Genomic DNA, 20,512 nt, shown 5'->3' on the forward strand with positions numbered 1-20,512 from the left:
GACACTACAACTACTCGCTAAGCAGTCAGGCACAGCTTGTATGACTCTCTATAGTACTCCAGCCACAGTGTATTTTAAAACAATGAAACCTAGCAAGTGACAAACATATGCTACCAAAACACTAAGAATGTAATTCACTAATGTGGGAAAACATATTCAGAAAAGCATTTTGCAAATCCAAACTTGTAAACAACTCTAAACTCACTTGGACTTTCAGTATTTCTGCTTACCTCTTTATGTGGCTCCATAATCACCGTGACACTCTTGCCAGTGACCTGTGCAAGTACCTGCAATGAATGCATGGCCTGTTTCCTCACAGTAGAGTTTGGAGAGGTAACTTCTCGAACGAGGTCATGTGTTACATGATGGAAAGACTTTTCCTGTGCTGCTAGGATTTCTTCTGTTTTTTCTTCGTCTTTTAAAGGAGTTGCACATCTAATCAAAAGCTGTTCTAATGTGGTCTTTGCCATAGCAACTGCTCCATTGGAAACCTAAGGTATCATAGATTATTTATCTTAAATACGTACAGAACATAGATCACAAATCTACACACTACTCATCAATAAACTTAGCATTTGATTTTGATGAATACTCTGCACACAGCTAAAAAGACATAAAGCTTAAACAGAACACATACTCAACTAGTCTTCCCACCAATCATTCCAGAACTGTGAGGTTCAACACAACACAATTTTATAAACGAACTCAAGCGCCGGAACCCTTAGCAATGTGGTCATCATATGACTCACATTGGAGAAAACGTCAAGCAGCCTATTCTCTAGGTATCTATAACTACATACAGCTTTTCCATTAGATGAACACTTTTCAAACTAAACACAGAAAGAAAAATTAAAAAAAAAAAACAAAAACAAGGTGTTTTTCATGCAAGTGACAGTGAATCAAGTGTTCTTTCACTGATCTGAATGCAACCTGTACATTTCTACTCTGAAAGAAGCAAGTGTAATTCCAAAAACTCTGGCAGTTATGTGGAAAAAAACAGACCTCATTCCTAACTTCAGATCTTGGTTTAAATTAAAATTACTACAATTCACTCGTAACTATCACCAATATGACACATTCTGAAGTTAAGTAAAATCAAGATTAGCAGGAGTTCAATCTGTGTGAATTTAAGAACAAAAGTTTGTTTCCCCATACTATTTGACATAATGCATTCGTTAAATACCTCTCCGGTTAGATCCATCATAACAAAGAGAAGTGCCTTCAGGAAAGTCTGTTGGTTCTGGAGGACCCAAATCAGTGGCAGTCGTTCCATAAGAAATTTAATTGACACAACACCTCCCAGTTTAGCATACCAAGCTTGTTCATAACAGCAAGCACATAAACGTTCCACAATGTAGGAAAACAAGGGAAGCTGACAAGCCTGGAAACAAAGAAACGTACCAGTTTGCTTTTTCCGCTCACTGGTAGCCTTCAAAATTTTAGAAGCAAAATTGCATTCTGAATACTGCATAACTGAAACTACATCAGTTAAACACATTAAAAAAAAAATTATATAATTACCCTTTCCTTTGAGCCCAAGATAATGCTTGCAACATCAAATATCACTGCTAGAGCCACCTCTCCTATTTTGCAGAGTTCCTTCTCCTCATACGCCATGCAGATTGCTATGGCGTCAATAAGCACCAAGGGATCCATGCCTTTTGACCCATTTTCTTCACTATGAAACATGGCTGTGCTAGGCTGGCTTCCAACCTGATAGCACTGCAGCAAAAAGGGACCTGTAATTTGTATTGGGGAAAAAAAAAAGACAGAAAAAAAAGATTCAACAATGGATATTTCAATATGAATAGTCTTTCAATTAGATTTTACTACTCCTCTAACTAGCTCATGGCAAAATCAGTAAGTATTGTGTCTATTTGCATATAAATGGATCGTAAGGCATTCTTCAATCTCTGAAGGAAAAAAAGATTACATCTACTTGAATATTTTCTTCTATGCACTAGGCTATGCATTGCAAGAAGTTTTAATTAAAATGAAGAATCATAAAAATTCAAGTTACGCTAATGTCATAATGAAGAGTGATATGCTTATAGTATGTCTTTTCCCAAATTACTTGTCATACAGTTGAACTCCAAACAAAAAGTTTACTTCATAGATACAAGACACAGCAGTGCTCTAATGTTTACTTACTTTCCTCCTTCAAAACCACAACTGGAAACAACCCAAATGAAGACCATCCACAAATATAACCGTGTATATCAAGTTACACAAATGCTCTGGAAATATAAACTGTTCCAAGTTGTGATTATTTCACTGGCTGTAGCATTTTGTAAGTATTCTTAAGTGATTGCTTTTAAAAATTTGCTTAACAATTTTTCACAGCTCAAAAGAATTAAAACATAATTCAGCCATCAAAGACAAAAACCAACGTATCTGCCCAAAAACAACTGCAACATTATGGCGTTCTTAAAAGAAATTACTATTAGAAAAATTCTAAACTTCACCACCTCTCCCATGACAGTCCACGGGATCTCTATTCCACTTTACTTACCACACTGCTGAGCAACTGCCACCATTGTGTAATGGCGGATTAAGCTGGCCACAAAAGGCAGAGCACTCGGCCTCAGATCTTTGATGACTGCTGACATGAACGCCCCTGTCAATGCCTGTTCAAACGTTTTACGAGCTGGAGTATCCTGAGCTTTGTATCGATGCGAAATAATCACACTGGGTATGGACTTCTCAGTAAAGCTGAAAGACAAAATTTAGGTTCATTATAATCCTGAACTGCAGTACTGGCAGCTCAATCACAAGCACTGTCAAGTAGCTGATTTGAAGTTTGCTCTTGATATCTAACTCCTCCTCCACCTCCCATTTTCCCCTTATTTTGACAGAGCTACACCAGTTCACTCAGTTCATATTAATTTTGTCAGCCGCTGGTCTCAAACATGATGGATAGCTCAATTTCATCAGGAACATTTAAAGCCAGTGGTTCAGAAGAAGCCACATACATTACAAATAGTAGGTACGCAGGCATCACAGTGCAACTCAATTACAGAATGCCATTTTCAATATTTTGCCATTTTTCCCTTTTTTAAAATGACATTTGATTTTAATCTTGAAAGAATGAAACATTATTTATCAAATCACTGCCCAACAAAACCTACTCAGTGCAAAGCTATATTTATGTCAAGTCTAACAAATCCAAATTATAAAAGCTACTATAATCTTTAGCTACATTTACTACACTGCAAAACTCAAAGTCAGCACACACTTTGTGGGCAAAGATATCAAAGTTGTCTAAAAGCAATAAACTCATTAAGTATCAATGACTAAAATTGTGGAAGATGTAAAGAAAACTCAATAAAAAGCCCACACACTAAGACAAACACAGGTTATGTGTGCGATTATTCTATAGTTTGGTCACTAAATGAAAGTGAATTTTGTATCTTTTCCTCTTTAGTGAAAAGTTAGATGTACATACAAAACATCACAATCTAAGTCAATCTTGAAAATGCAATAAAGCACCAGAATATTCCAACTATTTAAATATACTAAACTAAAATGAATTTTTTTTAAATGTCTGATCATATGTAACAGATTATACAGTGGACTGTGATTAGGGGAAGAAAATTAAAGTATGAAACATTAACACGTCATTGGCATTAAACAAAAGTGACAAAATTCCTCTTACTGGAAAGTCCTGCACTGATTTAAAAGGAAGCGGGATGAACCAGTAGGTAAAAATCTCATGAAGAACACATTGCCTAGACTAAGCATTATCTCTAAATTAGATTATTCTAAAGACACTATAAATTTTACATACACATTTAAGTTTAAAGAATTGTCATACTTGGGATGTGCAAGAAGTTGGTATAATGCATGTTTATTATCATCCAAGCTCATCATAGCTACTAAAAAACACTTGATTACTTCCCACGCTTGCCTCCGATAATACGGTTCTGTGTTAGCACTCTTCAAACAGTCCAGAGCAGTCTCAATTGCCTACAGTGAAAAAAAAAGAGAGAGTAATCGAACACTTCTTGTTCTTAATACTTACAATAAGGTGATTAATCAAGGGAATGGTATCTTCAATACATTTTTATAGTATGTACAATTTGGACTGCCTAAGTTAAGAAACGCAGAGAATGCCTGAGAGCGCGGATTTGAAACTATTATGGTATTTGCTGTGCTTTTATAAACACAAAGTTTCATGGCAGATACATTTCTTCCCACGGACAGAAAGCATATGGAGTGATAAGTGAGGTACGCCTTCATTCTCCTGCTCCCCCTCTCAAGGAAATTTTCTTCACCTTCCCTCCAGCGATAAGTGCTGTTCCTAATCCCTACATATTACAGGTATACCATGCATTTATACATCTATATAAATGGTACCAAAAATGTTCTATCTTACAAATTACTTTGTCATATTTTCCATGCAAATCAAGAGCTCCCTGTAAGCAACTTCTAAACACCATTTACTTAATGGAAATAGTACTCTTCTTTTCCTTTGCAAGAAGATCTGCTTAATACATTTGAGAATAATTCAAATAGTCTCTTAAAATACGAAAATGATGAAGGGAAGGGATACATCTTTTTGGAAAATTTTTATTTTGCATATATATAGAAATATAAAAGACACAGTTAGCTTTCTATCCTTCCTCAAAAAAAAGAAAGAAAGAAATTAAAAACAAATGAGACGGGTATTAAGTAGAAAAACATCTAAAATTCTTTTGGAGTGCACAAAATAAGGAATTTCAATACCTGACCAATTGTAAATAAAATCTAACCACTCATGTTTAAACAGGATTATGTAGAAAAAATCTCTACTACAAAGAAGTGAGCATTTTCCTCCTTAGAAAGGAAAATCATCTTTCCACTCACAGACTTTTCAGCTTCTCAATGAAAACAATGAGTTTTACACAGAGCACATAAGACTACCAAAGCACTAAAAGAAAACATGGATTTCTCATTTTCAAGTTGTTCCACTTCTTCTTCAATTTGACATTTCCTCTTTATAGATACAAAGTGCTCAGCAGACAAGACTTTCTTGGTCAATGCCAAGAAGCTGAAGATCGTTCCATATCATTAACCAATGTGTCAGACACACGAGTATTTTGTAAAACCTGGCTTGTATTAAACCTAGCAAGATAAGAAAATGTCAACAATTACAGTATTTGTATGTATTTAACTCATCATTTTCAGTACAGAGGAAAAATTAGTAAAGCTATGTGCATTTTAAGAATCATTTTTCCAAGCTATTTTTTAAGCCTGTTTGCTGTATGCAGCCAAGGAGAGACAGCTCCCTGTAAAGAAAATTGTTTACTACATTCAGATCATACCTACTTACAAAGTGTAACTGAAAAGGTGAGTACTAAAACTCTGCAGGCCAAATTAACTCAGAATCCAGCTTCACTCTCAGATCCCAAGACAGAGACACACATTAGATTGCTGTAACTACTGAGAACTAAGCATTTGTGCCACACTGAGACTGTTAGGCCAACGCCACAAGTAGGAAGTGGTTTTGCATCTATAAGAAGTCCTATACACAACCTGGAGACACCAAACAAAACCAAATCGTTGGAGTCATTACAATAATTACCACTGAGGAATTTCTACATCAAGTTTTTGGCACACTTCAAAAAGAAAACAGGCAGGTTTTAGAGTAGATTCCCACTACTAATCTAAGCAGTACACCAAAAGTTAAGAAGATGAAAAAAATGCACAGAAAGTATTTACTTGTGCCAGTTTAGCTCCCTATCCGACCACTTTGTAAAAGCAGAACAGGGTCTAAAATTTGTTATTTTGGGGATGACGCAGAAAACAGTTTAAAGGGAAAATAAAGAAAGAACAGGTTGGCAAGTCTTTGCTACTTCTGCACGCCAAAATGAAGCAAGTAGTTAGTGTAGATCTGCCTGCCTTATATGAAGAATTTTCACTCATCACTCAAAAGCTCTTTGCTGTGATCTCCAAAATAACTTTTTGTACTTTACCTGCCAAGTCTGGCAACTCAAAAATTACTTGAAACAAAAACAAACAAACAAAGTAAGTGGGTTTAGATTCTGTTCTTTGATTACAGCATAAATTAATTAGAAATCTCTTTGTCTAACTGGAGGGATATAAAAAGAAATGAGGTATGCATGACATCCTAAAACCTACTTTTAATTAAGTAAATTCTATAATGTTAGATATTCATTAACTCGTATCTGTAACTGGCAGACATACCATCTATTTTATCAAGGTTTTACAAGTAAACAAACTCTCAAAAAATCTGTAATAAAGGAAAATTGAGTAAGACGGATTTCTCAGCACAGTAAATAATCTAAGCCCTTACCTTTTCCATTGGGAGTTGAATGGATGCTTTACAGTCTGAAAATTCAATTGTAATACTGGGTCCTTGGATTTCTGTGACTACATACTGCAGTTTCTGTGACTCCTTTAACATCTTCCTGTTACTTCCACCAAATTTACCAAGTACACGATAAGCCACATGAGAAATGCTGTCTGCAGGATTGCGCAGTGTACGCCACAAAGCCTGTAAGTATTTTAAATGTTATACGGTCACACCAGTCTCACTTCAAAATTTTTCAGGTTGCAACGTAAAAAAAAAAGTCAAGGAAAACACTTATTCTTGTATCTGAGTAATTTATCCTGCATAAGTTCCAGAAAATACTTGTCTAGATTGAATAAAAGTGGTCTCAGTTAGCAACAGTTCAAGTGCTTTGTAACAAGGTTGTCCTAAGAGCACTTTTAAATGAGATTAATGCAATTAGCTACAAAATCTTTGCCACACTGAAATGTAATTTCATGTTTATGGCTAATATTAAATAAACAACATTATGAATTTTTTTTTAAAAAAAGCATAGTATGAAGTGAATTAACCTCAAAGACCTACTTTTGAAATATTAAAAGCAAGTAAAGTAAATAAAGTAAATGCAAGCACTGTATCAGGGGAAATAATCACATTTAAAACACTGTTCCGAATTTCAGCCAAATCGTCTTCACAACATACGAGTATATTACAGCTGTCAATCACGATCTGCTGAAGGTAATTAGCTTTTCTTGTTTTGTTTTTAAAAATTTAACAAATTTTCATCATTTTCTGTACCAACTCATCTTAAGCATAGTAATGTTCTTGGTGAGTCCCAAGTCTTAATTTTAACCCCTTAACAGGTGGTACAGAAGAAATTATTAATTTACTTTTAAACTTTTCAGAGTTTTCAGTTTAACAGCACAAGATCAACTGCTCTCTTAAACGCAAATCAGACTGGTATGGTTCTCACGACAGATTTTTCAAGTTTTTATAACTGAAGGTTCACACAAATGTCTAATAACATTTAGTGAATCAATGACCTCTTGTGGTCTACCAGGAAACATGTTTACCTGCATTAGTTCAGCTCGAACTGGCTGAATGTGATCATACAGAAAGTCTGGCTGCAAGTTATCCACGCACAATTCAAGAGTTCTTAAGCCTTGGCTAACCAGGGTCTGAGATCCATTGAGAGCTGACACCAAGGGATCCATCAGCATTGGCAGGTAAGGCAGCAACGAGCTCAAGCGAACCGGCACAGTGAGGCAGAGCTCTACAAACAAGTCTTTCATGTGCTGTTTATGAAGGCCACTTTGCAACATATTAAGTCCTGAAAATCATTGATAAGTTATAAACTTAAAGGAAAAAGACAGTCCACAGTTTATTGTTAAAAATTGCTGTTTCCTAAATTCACAATAACCTGACATTTTTAAATTCTGTAAAGCTTATAGCTCCATAAACAACATATTTACAAAATACTACACCATTCATAATTATAACTTACATCTAAGGATTTTATGCAGTGAATGCTTTTGTAGGTACATGCATATATGAAAATAAAGAATATCTGTGCACATTCTAAAATTTAACATCAGACTCAATAAAGTCACATTTGAATATAGCAGATGAAAATCAGAAAAAGATAATTTGACTGAAACCTCAACCTTGTATCAATTAAAACAAAAAAGAAGTTTTTAAAATATTTGGAATCCTGAAAAGAAACATTAAATGAATTAAAGTACATTCACTGTCCCATACAGACTAAGCATATTCCCCAACTTATTTTTCTCCCCATGAGGATTTCACATATTCCATAAACCTAGCTATCACTTCTGCACTGACATCTATTTTACATAATGATTTACAGATAACATACGTATTTGCTAACTACAACAAAAATTGCCCCTACAGTTGTAGATGGGAACCACAGGACTTCACGTTCCTGGAACTGTTACGATTAGCTTGTTCTTAGGTTTAAGTAGTTCTCCACATCTCCTTACTCATCCTCAGTATCTCTGGAACACAGTCTTTGCAAGCATAGATGCTCAATTAATCAAACTGACAAATCAAATTAATCCATTTCGTTTCGGAAACTAACACAACGTACACGTACATTTATCATGCACTTGCAGATGCACACACGCGCCCTCAACTGCAGAGCAACCAGAGCTTCTCTGTAACGTTCCTCCCACAAAACTAGTGATGGCCTGGCAATATTGCTTTTCCTACTACTTTTATGCCTCAATGCTTTATGCTAACAAAGTTATCCATAGCAACAAATGAAAAAAAAAAAAAAAACAAACAAAAAAAACCCCAGCAGCCCCACAATGAAAAGCAGAAAAGCAAGCAGCAGAAATTGTGAAGCAGCCAAAACTATGGAGCCTGAAGCAGCTGATAGTAAATGAAAAAAGCCACATTTCAGATTAATCAACTGCTAAGCTCAAAATCAGAAGCTACTTATCAGCGTTAGGACTTTAGGTTTGTTTTTTAATTACATAACTTAACTTTATTACTACTATTTACATAAAAAGATCAGACACTGGGGTGGGGAAAGAAGGTATTGTTCTACCTTGCAGTAAGTTTGGTAACAGCGGCAAGAATTCTTGATATAACAGATCATGGCTGCCTCCTCCAATAGATCTGAACAGAGCTCTGAGCAGCAGGAAATAGTTATAGGGCTCTTTGGCAGTCTGTGCAAGTTCCATAGAGCTGTTCACAATCTTGTGCAAATGTGGCTATAGAAAAAATAAAGCTTGGAGATTAATAAAATATCAATTTAATCATCATTGTACTGTATAACAGTTTAGCACGAGACAACTTTTTCAGATTAAAAACCTTCAGCTATTCCAAGTCCTCTGATACCATGCTAATTTTATACCACCGTCAAAAAATTATTAAAAAGTAAATCTGTATTTGAACAGTATGAACAACCCAGAGCATGATTTAATTAATTAAACCCTGCTTTCATATTAGCCAAGTGATCAAATCTGCTTGCTACTCCAAGCAGTAACTTATTAAAATAAAAATCTTCTGCAAATCTGACACAATGAAAAATATTTTCTCCACAGAACCTAGGGATGTGTAGCAGAAACCAGAAGTGTCAGAATGACAAGAGGAGACATTTCACAGTATTAATTTACTCTTGATCTAACTTCGTCAATAATTCTTCATTTTTGTGACTGCTAAAATTTCACTGAAATTTAAAGTTTGAAAACAAACTTTTACAAGTAAAAAAATGGTTATGGAGCTGGTGGCCTTTCTAGAGCAGAGTACAGGAACAGCTTGCAGGAATCATCAAGAACAGTTGATAAATACAAGGGTTCTCACAGATCAGAGACAAACAGTGACACAACTCTGGATTTTATCAGCATCTAAAAGCTTTCTACATTGCTATGCAAATGCTGCAATCAGCCTTCACCATGCATTTAAACAGTCTCCCCAAGGCCCATATCATCAATCCTACGGGGAAAAAAAAAACCCTAACAGAAGCATGAAACTGTGAAGGTAGTAAATCACACCCTTTAAATTGGATCTCCAGCTTATAAAATCCAAATTACCTCAATTCTGATGACAAACGAGAAGAATTTAAGCAAGATTATATGAACAGTGCTTCATGTTACTTATGAATATTGCTTCATATTACTTCTACCTTTCAAAGAATCTGGAAAATTAGTAGTCTCCACTCTATTCTACCCAGAAAACTGAACTGATCCTGCTATAATAAATCGTTAAGCACAGAAACTATTATCACACAGTTACTTGTATCAAAATTTTTTTTATTCTAAGTTAGGAGGAGGAGAAATGGAGAGAAATTATGAGAGAAGGTGCAGCGTTCAATTAATATCTTAATGTTTTTCTGGATATAGGCTGCTGTTAGCTTTACGAGAAAAGCACACTCTTGCCTCAAGCTCAGTATTTCTAAAAACTCACTATAACGAGATGATCTCATCAACATAAATGCATCCTTGGAATACACAGACAATATGTTGTCAATAGATGGACTGGGTCTGGCTGAGATGGAGTTGATTTTGCCCACAGCAGCCCTCATAGTACTGTGCTTTGTATCAGTAGCCAGAAAGGTGCTGATAACACGCCGGTGTTTTGGCTCCTGCTGAGCAGTGCTCCCACAGCATCAAGGCTCTCTCTCCAACATTCCCCCCGCACCAGCAGGCTGGGGGTGGGCAACATCCTGGGAGGGGACACAGCCAGCACAGCTGACCAAAGCTGAGCAAAGGGATGTTCCATACCATACGATGTCTGCTCAGCAATAAAAGATAAGAGAAAGGAGGAGTGAGGTATTCATTATTACAACATTTGTCTTCTGGAGCAACAACTACGCAAAGGAAGCCCTACTTCCTGGGAAGTGGCTGGACATCGCCTGCTGCTGTTAAGTAGAGAATAAATCTTTTGTCTTCCTTTGCTTCCACACACAGCTTTTGCTTTATTAAACTGCCTTTATCTTGACTCAAGAGGTTTTTTTTCCAGCTTGTTTTCTCCCTCTACTGTCCTCCCGAGGAGGGGAGTGATAGAGTTGCTTGGAGGGCACCTGACATCTAGCCAAAGTCAACCCACCACAGTCCTTTTTGGCACCCAATGTGAAGCATGAAGAATCTGAGACAAGGATAGTAATGGGGAGAGGCAACAGGCAAATATGAACTGAACAGCTAGAGAATGAAAAGTGGAACAATTGTGGGGAATTTGTGCTGTTGTAATCATGGTGAAGGGATGAGAGGTGGATTGTAGGTAAATTGTCCACTTTCGTTTGGTGTTATGATATTTTCGTGTGGGGAATTCTTTTTTGTGGATGTGAGTGAAGACTGTGTGATGAACGTGGATTTTAATTTTAAATATGTGATTCACAAAAGCAAGGGCTGGAATGTATTGGGTTTGCATAGCAAGGTTTTGACAGCAGGGTGCTACTGTGGTGGCATCTATAACAAGTCACTAGATGCTTCACCCATGTCTCAGAGAGCCAATGCCAGCCAGCTCCACAAGGGACCTGCTGCTAGCCAAGGCCAAGCCCATCAGCAATGGCAGTAGCACCTCTAGGATAATATATTTAAGAAGGAGGGCTGGGGGGGAACTGCACAATTGCAGCAGAAGAGAGGTGTGAGAATATGTGAGAGAAACAGCTATGCAGACACCAAGGTCAGTGATGAAGGAAGGAGAGGAGGTGCTCCAGGCACCAGAGTAGAGATTTCCCTGCAGCCCGTGGTGAAGACCATGGTGAGGCAGGCTTTCACCTGCAGCCCATGGATGTTAATGGTGGAGCAGAGATCCACCTGCAGCCCATGAAGGACCCCACACCAGAGCAGACGGATTCCTGAAGAAGGCTGTGACTCCTTGGGAAGCCTGGGCTGGTAGGCTCCTGGTAGGACCAGTGGGCCCATGGAGAGAGGAGCCCACGGTGGAGCAGGTTTGCTGGCAGGACTTGTGACCCTGTGGGGGACTCACACTTGAGCAGTCTGTTCCTGAAGGACTGCATCTGATGGAAAGGATCCATGCTGGAGCAGTTCTTGAAGAACTACAGCCCATAGGAACGACTCATCTTGGAGAGTTCGTGAAGAACTGTCTCCCATGAAAGGGACCCCACGCTGGAGTGGGGAAGAGTGTGAGGAGTCCTCCCCCTGAGGAGGAAGGAGCGGCAGAGACAACATATGATGAACTGACCGCAAGCCCCATTCCCCATTCCCCTGCATTGCTGCAGGGGGAGGAGGCAGAGAACTCGGGAGTAAAGTTAAGTCTAGGAAGAGGGGAGAGGTGAGGGGAAGGTGTTTTAAGATTTACGTTTTATTTCTCATTATCCAACTCTGATTTGTTTGGTAATAAATTAAATTAATTTCCCCCAACTCAAGTTTCTTCACACATCTGAAGAATATATTAAAACTCAAAACAGATTCTTTTTCTTTGTTTTTTAAGACAAATGACCTTTACCTTCAGCATTTGTTCATTTTCAGCTGCAAATAGTGAAACTGAGCCAAAGACTAACTTGAACAGCTTGAGATACAGATTGGAGAGTTCCACATTAGAGCCCATTTCTGGCAGCCGGTCCAGAAGATATTCTACCAAAATAGTTGCAAAGAGGGCAGAGGTAGTAGGGTTTGCCAAGAAGGAATTGGCAACAATCTATAAAAGGAAATCACAAAGGAGTTAGTGTTGCTTTAATGAAAACAGAGAAACAAATGCACTACTCATTTAGAACAACAAACTAAGACAAATTTCTTTCCCCCTCTCCACTGCTACCCAAGTGATTCATACTATCCTCAGTGGAAAACAACTACGCATATAACCTAAGTATACATGTTTAAAGTTTAATTTTAAATTTATACTACAGGACTTGTCTTCTGTAAAACAGCAGATCATTAACACAACCTGAAAAAAAACAAAAACTCCACAATGTCCAATACTTTTCAAGAATAAAGTCCATTCATATCTTGTAAACTGAAGTGCTCATGTTTGTATCGTATTGTGTAGTCTGGAAAGTTTTTGAAAATTCATCTTTACAAAGTATTTTTATAGACCACTTCAAATCTTGCACACTAATTTCCACTTCAGCCTTACATACTTCAAGGTATAAGCTATTTTCTATAGGCTCTTCATTATAAATTGAAAAAAGTAAACAAAAACATAATACCTGAAGAGCATAGTTTTTTGAGATTCTCTCCACCATATAAGGAACAGTAGTTTGGAAGATTTCTTTAAAAGTTAAAGGGTTCATCATTGTAAACACACCAGCAAAATGCTCCAGAACTTCCTTTTCCTCTTTCATTCTGACTGTCTGACAGTTTGCTACTCGAACATATGTCTGTCCATTTCCTGCTATTTGGACCTATGGTAATTTAGAAAACACATACATTTATTATAGAATTAGAGCAACTTCCCCCCAACTATTCTTAAGAAAAAAAAAAAAAATATTGTAGAAAAAAAGAAAAAAAATATTTTACAGGTTTCACACACAAGCCCCATATAATTAGAATTTAGGCACAAGAACCAACAGTGACAATAAAAATATTAAAATAGAGTGTTTCCAGCACAGATTTTATAACCATGAAGTCAAGATTAAAAAAAAACAAAACAGCAGGAGATATCATAGTGTATCTGTCAAGTTACTCAATTCCCAATCATATACATTTACATTTCATCAGTACTTTGTGTAACTACAGAAGACAAACGTAGCCATGTGAATGCTTCAACTGATAGCTAAACAACCTCTTTGAAGAAAAGGTTTAATCCACTACATGAAAGACAAGTATTTTTAGTCTGACCTGCCTGCACAAACATTGACAACAACGGCTGTGAAGAAAATAATTTGTACCTTGCACGTGATAAGGACTTTGAAATTCATAAACTTCCCAATAGTTACGGTCTTGAAATTAAAGACTTATTGAAAATATACAACATGTGAGATTTGTCTTCTAGCTGACAAATAAATCCTTATTAAAACATCTGACACACCGTAACTGTATAAATGAAAGTGCTATGTGGCCAGGTTACATACCTGATAAATATCTAAAGCTTGCATTGCATATTTTACCAGTTTTATATAGATTTGAGTCTCCTTAGGTTGCAACTGCTTATTGGGAATAAATTGTGCTTCTGAAAGAAGATAAAGAATAAGACAGTCATTAACCATTAAAAATACTATTTGCTTTCACGCTGAAGAGTTTTAAATTGTAGAATTACAAAAGATAAATGTAATTAAATATGCTGCAGTTTTACCACCAGGAGCTTTGCATGATGTTATGCCCCACGTGATTGTCTTGACACCACAGACCAAAGTTTTTACTAAGCTTCGGCAATCTGTGACCTGAAATGTCTGTTTATCTTCTTTTTCTTTCTCCCCCTGTTTTTCAAATACAGGTACTGGTGCAGGCGCCACTGGAGTGGCTGGGGCAGGAGATGGAACAGGAACAGGTGCCGCATTTGCTGCTGTCGGTACTCCAGGTAACGCGGCTTCAGCAGCCCCAAGTTCAGACTGTGGCTTGCATTTTTTAAAAATTACAGAAAGCTGGTATCGTGCTATAGTGTGAAATTTCAGGACAAAAACCTAAGGCACAAAGAGGAAAGGCAAAGGACAGAGCAGGGAGGGGGAAGAAAAAAAGAAAATCACTTTCTTCTTCAAAAATCATTCTAAATTTAATAATACTAACACCCCAAGTCAGCATACTGAGATCAATAAAATTTACAACTAAGTACTTCTGAAGTCATCCAAATGACAGCAAATATTTTTAAGTGTATCAATAAAGCAGCTTGCTGACTTTTAACAAGTTCCAAAACTAAAATTATTTGCTGAAAACTAGCAAAACCATCAACTAAAAATTGATCTCTCTAAAATTCTACTTAATTTAAAATGAAAAGCTATTTGAACTCATTTTTTAAAATAAGACTTACTATTTCAGTCTATAAATATTTACTACTAAGTATAAAAAGCTCAAATTTCAGATTTATATCTATATGCAATGTACGTCAGGTGTATTAAAAGATGTATACGTTATAGGCTTAAGTTTTAGCTTTATGCAGCACATCAGAGTTAGAAAGCAATAATCAATCCTGCAGAACAACAGTCCCCAACATTTCTGCATCTTGGCTAATACCAAACAAGGGGCATATTGCACAAGGTTTCACTTTAAAATTTTCTGTACTTCCTAGGTTTTAAAGTCTAGAGCTACTTGGCTTGTTCACATATTTCCCCACTACCACCGCAGTTCTGTACGCTCCCTTCTTCTTTAGATCTATCTTCTCTGAATTCACATATTATTACAAATTTTAACTTGATAAACAAATGACCAAACAACTGTGCTACATTATAGCTTTTTTAAAAAGTAGATCAAAAAGTAGAAGTTTATTTGGAAGACAAACTATACTAGAAAGCTACCTCAGTTTGAGAAATCTGGAATAAAGGACCCATTACAATGCATAACATCAAGATTTTTCACTTGCACAGGCATTTGTATTTTATATTTAGGATGAAAGCCATGCCCTAAACTACTGCTACCTTAAGAAAAAAAATGTTCAAGAACAATACCAGATAATCTGGAGATTATTAAAATGACTAAATCTCTTCCCTGGTGCATTCAAAACCACGGCAGACTGTCAGTGACAGAGAACAGTCAAAGATGGAGGGGGTCCACTACATCCAGAATTCCTATGTCTCCCTTTCCAAAACAAGCAGCCATATGGCTTTCCTCAGTTGTCTTGAAGTGCTAACACCGGTGTGATTCAGATTTCAAGATGTGCTGTCGTATCCCAAAATTAGACTATTAAACTAGTATTTACTCTAGATGTGTTTTGCTCTACCACTGAGGACATCTTCACATTGTGGCAGAAGAAACACCAGGCAATCTTTTTCCATTAACAACTTGGCCACAGTAAGCAGGCAGTGTTCCACTTATACTGCACCACAGATGACAGCTTTTAGGGTGCATATCTGATTTTTAAAAGTCATAAAAACAAGAAAAAAAAACAAACCAAGAATTCCTCCACATAAAGAAGATCCTTTAAAAGGATCAGTAGGTGTTCAAAGTCCAGATATTTCACATTTTACAGATTGTATTGGGCTATGCCAAGGATCTGCGAGATAAACCAACCAAACAAAAAAAACACACAAACCCAGAAGGCATTAAAAAAATACCATTTTTACATTATCTTAAGTGGAGAAAAAAGGAGATTACAATTAAAATTTAAAAGAAAATGTAAAAAAAAATCATAGTAACAGTAAAGCTATCCCCAGCATCGCAGACATTCTGTTTCCTGCTTTGAAACAAGTCACTGAATTATGAGGTTGAGTTCACAAAGCATCTCCACTATACTTGTGGTATTATCCCAGTTGCATAGCATTTTATAAAGTTCTGTGAAGTATTAAAATGAAATACAGTATGGAGTCTGTTTCTACATATTCTCATTTCTGAAGAAAGGAGCAATTAAAATGTGATTGACAATATACTAGAAAATAGGATATTGAACTTATTATCAAAAGTTTTAAACAAATCAATACCTCCAGCATTCTCATAAGAATATCTCTACCATTTCCATTTTCCTGTTCACTTTTAGACCGGATACAGTCTACCAAATTTAGCAGAAGCTTGCAAGACATTGTCTGGATACTGCTAGGCAACGACTCATCATCAATGTTCTTGGCAAATAGCTGGACAGCAAGGGAGAGATCATTGAGTGGTAAATGCTGACGGACATGATGTACCAGGTCTGCCAGTGTACTGTATGCAAGTGGTCTATCAGTAAAAACAAGAAATGAAGAAAACACATTAAGGACAACTATAATTGTTGTTAATTAGACTTAACAAAAAATTACTGCCTGGAGCTACTTCCAAGACTCTAAATAAAAAGTTTCTATTTTTACATGAAAATCCAGAGTTCACAAGGCTTTTTCAATTACACAAGCGAACTGTAACCTGTACAATCTAACCAAAGATGCATTAATCTGTCCCACAACGCTAATATTACCTCTCTGATCTTTCTTCCCCCACTGCTGAACATCCCCAGCACATATTTTCCTCTACAAACAGTTACGAGCAAATCAGCATGTTTTACGCCACATTTTAAGCAGTGTAGGTAAGTTCTTTCATGATTATTCAATGATCATTCATGATTTCAAAAGTAGCTATGAAAACTGATAAATTCTAAAAATCATTTCCTTTCAAATACCAAGTTTAAGCATCTAGTACAGCAAATACTTTTATATCTAATACATGTTGTCAAGAAGGTACACTTGATACTTAAGCAAGAGGAAATAATTCTCCTAGTTCCGCATATTTTAATTTGGTCAGCAAAGCACCTAAAAACTAGTAGATTATTGAAGACATAGAAAGTAAGTATTCTCCCTGCTTATTTGTTTCAGTTAAAGAATCATACAACAGTCTATGTTGTAAGGGACCTTTAGAGGCCATCCAGTCCAACCCTCCTGCAAGGAGCAGGGACATTTCCAACCAGATCAGGCTGCTCAGAGCCCCGGCCAACCTGGCCTTGAATGTTTCCACGGATGGGGCATTTACCCACCACTGGGCAACCCGTTCCAGTGTTTCAACACCCTCGTCATAAAAAAATTCTTCCTTATATCAAGTCTGAATCTACTTCCTTATATTTTAAAAACATTACTCCTCCTTCTATCATAACAGGTCCTGCTAAAAACTTCCTCCTATCTTACCCCTTTAGGTACTGGAAGGCCACTATAAGGTGGCGAATAAGTTTTAAGGTACTTATTGACAAAACAGTTTAAGTCTCATTCACGTTTTACACTGGATACAAGATTTTGGCTGCTGCATAAAATATTGGGAAGACATTGAGTTGATTTCACTGTAACCACTGTTTTGGTTGTGCTCTGCAATTAAAAAAAAAACCAAAATAATTTTCATTCACTTATTTATCCCATTTTGCCCTACCGCCATGCTGCACAATCAAAGAGTTAAACAACAACCACTCTTTACAGCAGCAAAAGCCCTTCCAATATTAGAATCTAATAAAATTAGTTATTTAAAGCAAAGATTTAGGACCCTATACAGACATTGTTGCAAAGATTAGTAAACCCTGAAAGAAACCAGTGCAAGCAGGCACTCAGATAGCTATTCCAAACTTTCTGTCCTACCTCAGTGTCTCTCGGGCAGTGTATCCAGAGCCAATTAGTATAGATTCATCAAACAGCTTGTCCATACACGGAATAAATTCTATAATTAAAAAGAAAAAAAAAGATGAAAAAGCTATACATAATGATTGACAAAGGAAATAATCAAAATAAGATAGTCAAGCATTAAATCACTTAACTTAGGAGTTTAAACCTAAACCAGGAAGTGGTTCTATTACAAAACTCACTCCTGAAGCTTACAAAAGGCAGTGTCATTTACAAGGAAACTTTCAATTAACCTCTTATTAACTCCACTGACACTTGCCCCTTGAGTAACATTACAGCACACAGTCAAAGCCACAGCACTGATTAACTGAGTAACAGTTACAGCTGCAAAGAGAAAAAAATGCTTGTATTATTTTCAACTTTGCGGAACTTTTAAAATGTAATTAATGAGTTACTGGAAAGGACAAGTTTAGGCAACACAATACAACACAACTCTATTTTGTCTGGCATCTTATCATACAAGCTCTATGCCAAAATATAACGAGGAATACAAGCAACTTGGGGTCCAGGGAACAACAGGAAAAATCCAGTAACAAAATCAAGTGAGAAAGCAAGCATTTTCCTTTTCAATATAGAAATCAACAAGTTTATGGAATTGATTAGGTCACTCCACGCTAAAGGCAGACCTGCTCGCACCTCCAAATAATGCAACAAGCTAACACTTATTAACAAATAAGTAAAACATCAAATAAAGAGAAAGAAGAGCATCCAGCAACCTTCATTCTCCACAGATTTCCAAACAAAATTAAAGACAAAAATCCAGGATTTTCTGAATGAAAATCTGTCCATCTGAAATGGACAAGGAATCAGTGACGTTCACTTAAATGAAAGAAACAATGGGGTATCTGTCCTTGCTTTTAAGAGACTATCACATTCTGCAAAAACACAAGAGAAAATGAGAGCATCGGTATTGGTTTTTGAGGTGGGTAGAGATCTGAAAGACTTACAGTGGAAAAAGGAAAAAAGAGTGGGAATAAAGATTTTATATGCAAAGACAATCCATTATTTTATAAGGCAACTGGCACAGCAGTCATGAGAATAAATTCAGTAGTAGCCAACAAATAATACTGTGCAGAAAAAAAGCTGAGTGAAAAAGATGGCTTGAAGGGAACTGCCTTTGATCAAACCACTCTGTTTGAAAAAAGGAATTAGTCTCAGACGAACTAGTCTGAGCAGAGCAAAGAGAGTAAGACTCAAATCCTGACAATGAAAAAAAAGCAAAGAAAAAGCAAAACAAAAAATGGTAATGAGTTTTTGTGTATTGAATACATTTAACATTAATATTCCTGTGTTGTGCTATTAGTCTTTATGGGAACTAGCAAGCGAAATTAAAGCACAGCAAGCAATAATAAATTGTTTACACTGGACCACTGATTGAATTCTCTCATTGTTAAACTTCATAACATATTACTATTTTACATTGAAATTAAGAAATGTTCACAATGTTCAGTCATTACAATTTCAGAAATGCCACACAAACTATTCTAGCTTTTTGAAACAGACGTCTCAGCTAAAATTCTCAAAAAAAATGGCTTAAGAGAGATGAAAATAATTAAGTTTCTAAATTAAATTTGAATTCTACCCTCTAAGCCAAGTTTTAAAACCTTATCTAATTTTTACATGCATACCACATTTTGCTTATATAAAATATTGTCAGACAGAGGTTGTCTTTACAGTGGCAACAGTGGAAGTAGCACGTAGAGTTTCACCTCCGCTATCTCTTTCAGGAATCAGAAACAAAGTTCCACACAGACAATACTCATCACAATAAGATACACGGCATTATTTGTCAGCTCTCAGAAGACTCAGTTTGAAAGATTACTGAGAACAGTAATGACAATGGCAAGACCCACAGACATGGAACACTTCCCTCAACACTCACTTTTCCAGAGAAGTTGAACCAACCGCGCCAGTAGCATGACCGAAGCCTTAACTTCCACAGATCTCCACATACTTTATATTCCACTTCTCCTCCTCCCCACACTCCTTACTTGTCCTGAGATACCATGCTCCATCTTCTCCTTAACATTTCTAAGCATTTCCTCCTCTACATCCACTTTCGGGTTGCCAGTAGCCAAGAGAGGGGCTGGAGGGATGTGTCACCAATATGTATGCTAAAACACCAGCCAGCTGACGAAGGGCAACGAATTGCTAAGCTAACACTGCTGTTTAATCCTCCAATAGAGACACTAACTCAGGTTTTCTCTGCTACCCAAACACTAAAGTTCACAAAGGATGCAGAACATCATCTTTTCAAGACCTCGCTCCTCTGTTGAATTCTGTTGAAACTAGTGAAGTTCAGCAGTTATTGAGGACAGGCTGAGAAATGTAGAAAATTAAGCTAAATTTATTTAGAAAAATAACCAAAGAAACAGCTTTCCATGTGCCTACAACGCTAAATTCCAGAACTAGGAAACATGCTTTTTTTTTTTTTTGCATGCTAACAATACTTCTAAGACATCACACTGTCCCATAATTGTTCTCAGCAGAAGGAAAAGAAAGGGGACCACACAGTAAAGATGAAAAGAAAGAAAGTAATATTTTACAATGTACACTCATCTCCAATTCTGCAGTTCTGCCAAAGCAGAACGTATCCACCA

At 36.6% G+C, this 20,512-nt stretch overlaps 1 protein-coding gene across 5 annotated transcripts in view; it reads right to left on the reverse strand.

The window, feature by feature from the left end:
• Window positions 1–20,512, reverse strand: part of TRRAP (transformation/transcription domain associated protein) — a 95,747-nt gene that overhangs the window by 64,820 nt on the left and 10,415 nt on the right. For 3 of the 5 annotated variants that reach the window (XM_086759304.1, XM_086759301.1, XM_086759302.1), the window contains exons 13-26: window positions 17,871–17,949; window positions 16,266–16,500; window positions 13,991–14,318; window positions 13,770–13,867; window positions 12,906–13,100; window positions 12,206–12,397; window positions 8,841–9,006; window positions 7,345–7,601; window positions 6,296–6,496; window positions 3,788–3,966; window positions 2,513–2,712; window positions 1,522–1,739; window positions 1,184–1,381; window positions 231–491 (exon numbers count right to left, since the gene is read on the reverse strand). In XM_086759304.1, the coding sequence (XP_086615430.1) occupies window positions 231–491; window positions 1,184–1,381; window positions 1,522–1,739; window positions 2,513–2,712; window positions 3,788–3,966; window positions 6,296–6,496; window positions 7,345–7,601; window positions 8,841–9,006; window positions 12,206–12,397; window positions 12,906–13,100; window positions 13,770–13,867; window positions 13,991–14,318; window positions 16,266–16,500; window positions 17,871–17,949 (2,807 nt within the window). The remainder of the gene's footprint in view (window positions 1–230; window positions 492–1,183; window positions 1,382–1,521; window positions 1,740–2,512; window positions 2,713–3,787; window positions 3,967–6,295; window positions 6,497–7,344; window positions 7,602–8,840; window positions 9,007–12,205; window positions 12,398–12,905; window positions 13,101–13,769; window positions 13,868–13,990; window positions 14,319–16,265; window positions 16,501–17,870; window positions 17,950–20,512) is intronic. The other 2 variants (XM_086759305.1, XM_086759303.1) reach the window with 1 other exon arrangement.

Source organism: Chlamydotis macqueenii, chromosome 15 (genome assembly GCF_036417535.1).
Source record: "Chlamydotis macqueenii isolate bChlMac1 chromosome 15, bChlMac1.mat, whole genome shotgun sequence".
Classification (NCBI taxonomy): domain Eukaryota; kingdom Metazoa; phylum Chordata; class Aves; order Otidiformes; family Otididae; genus Chlamydotis; species Chlamydotis macqueenii.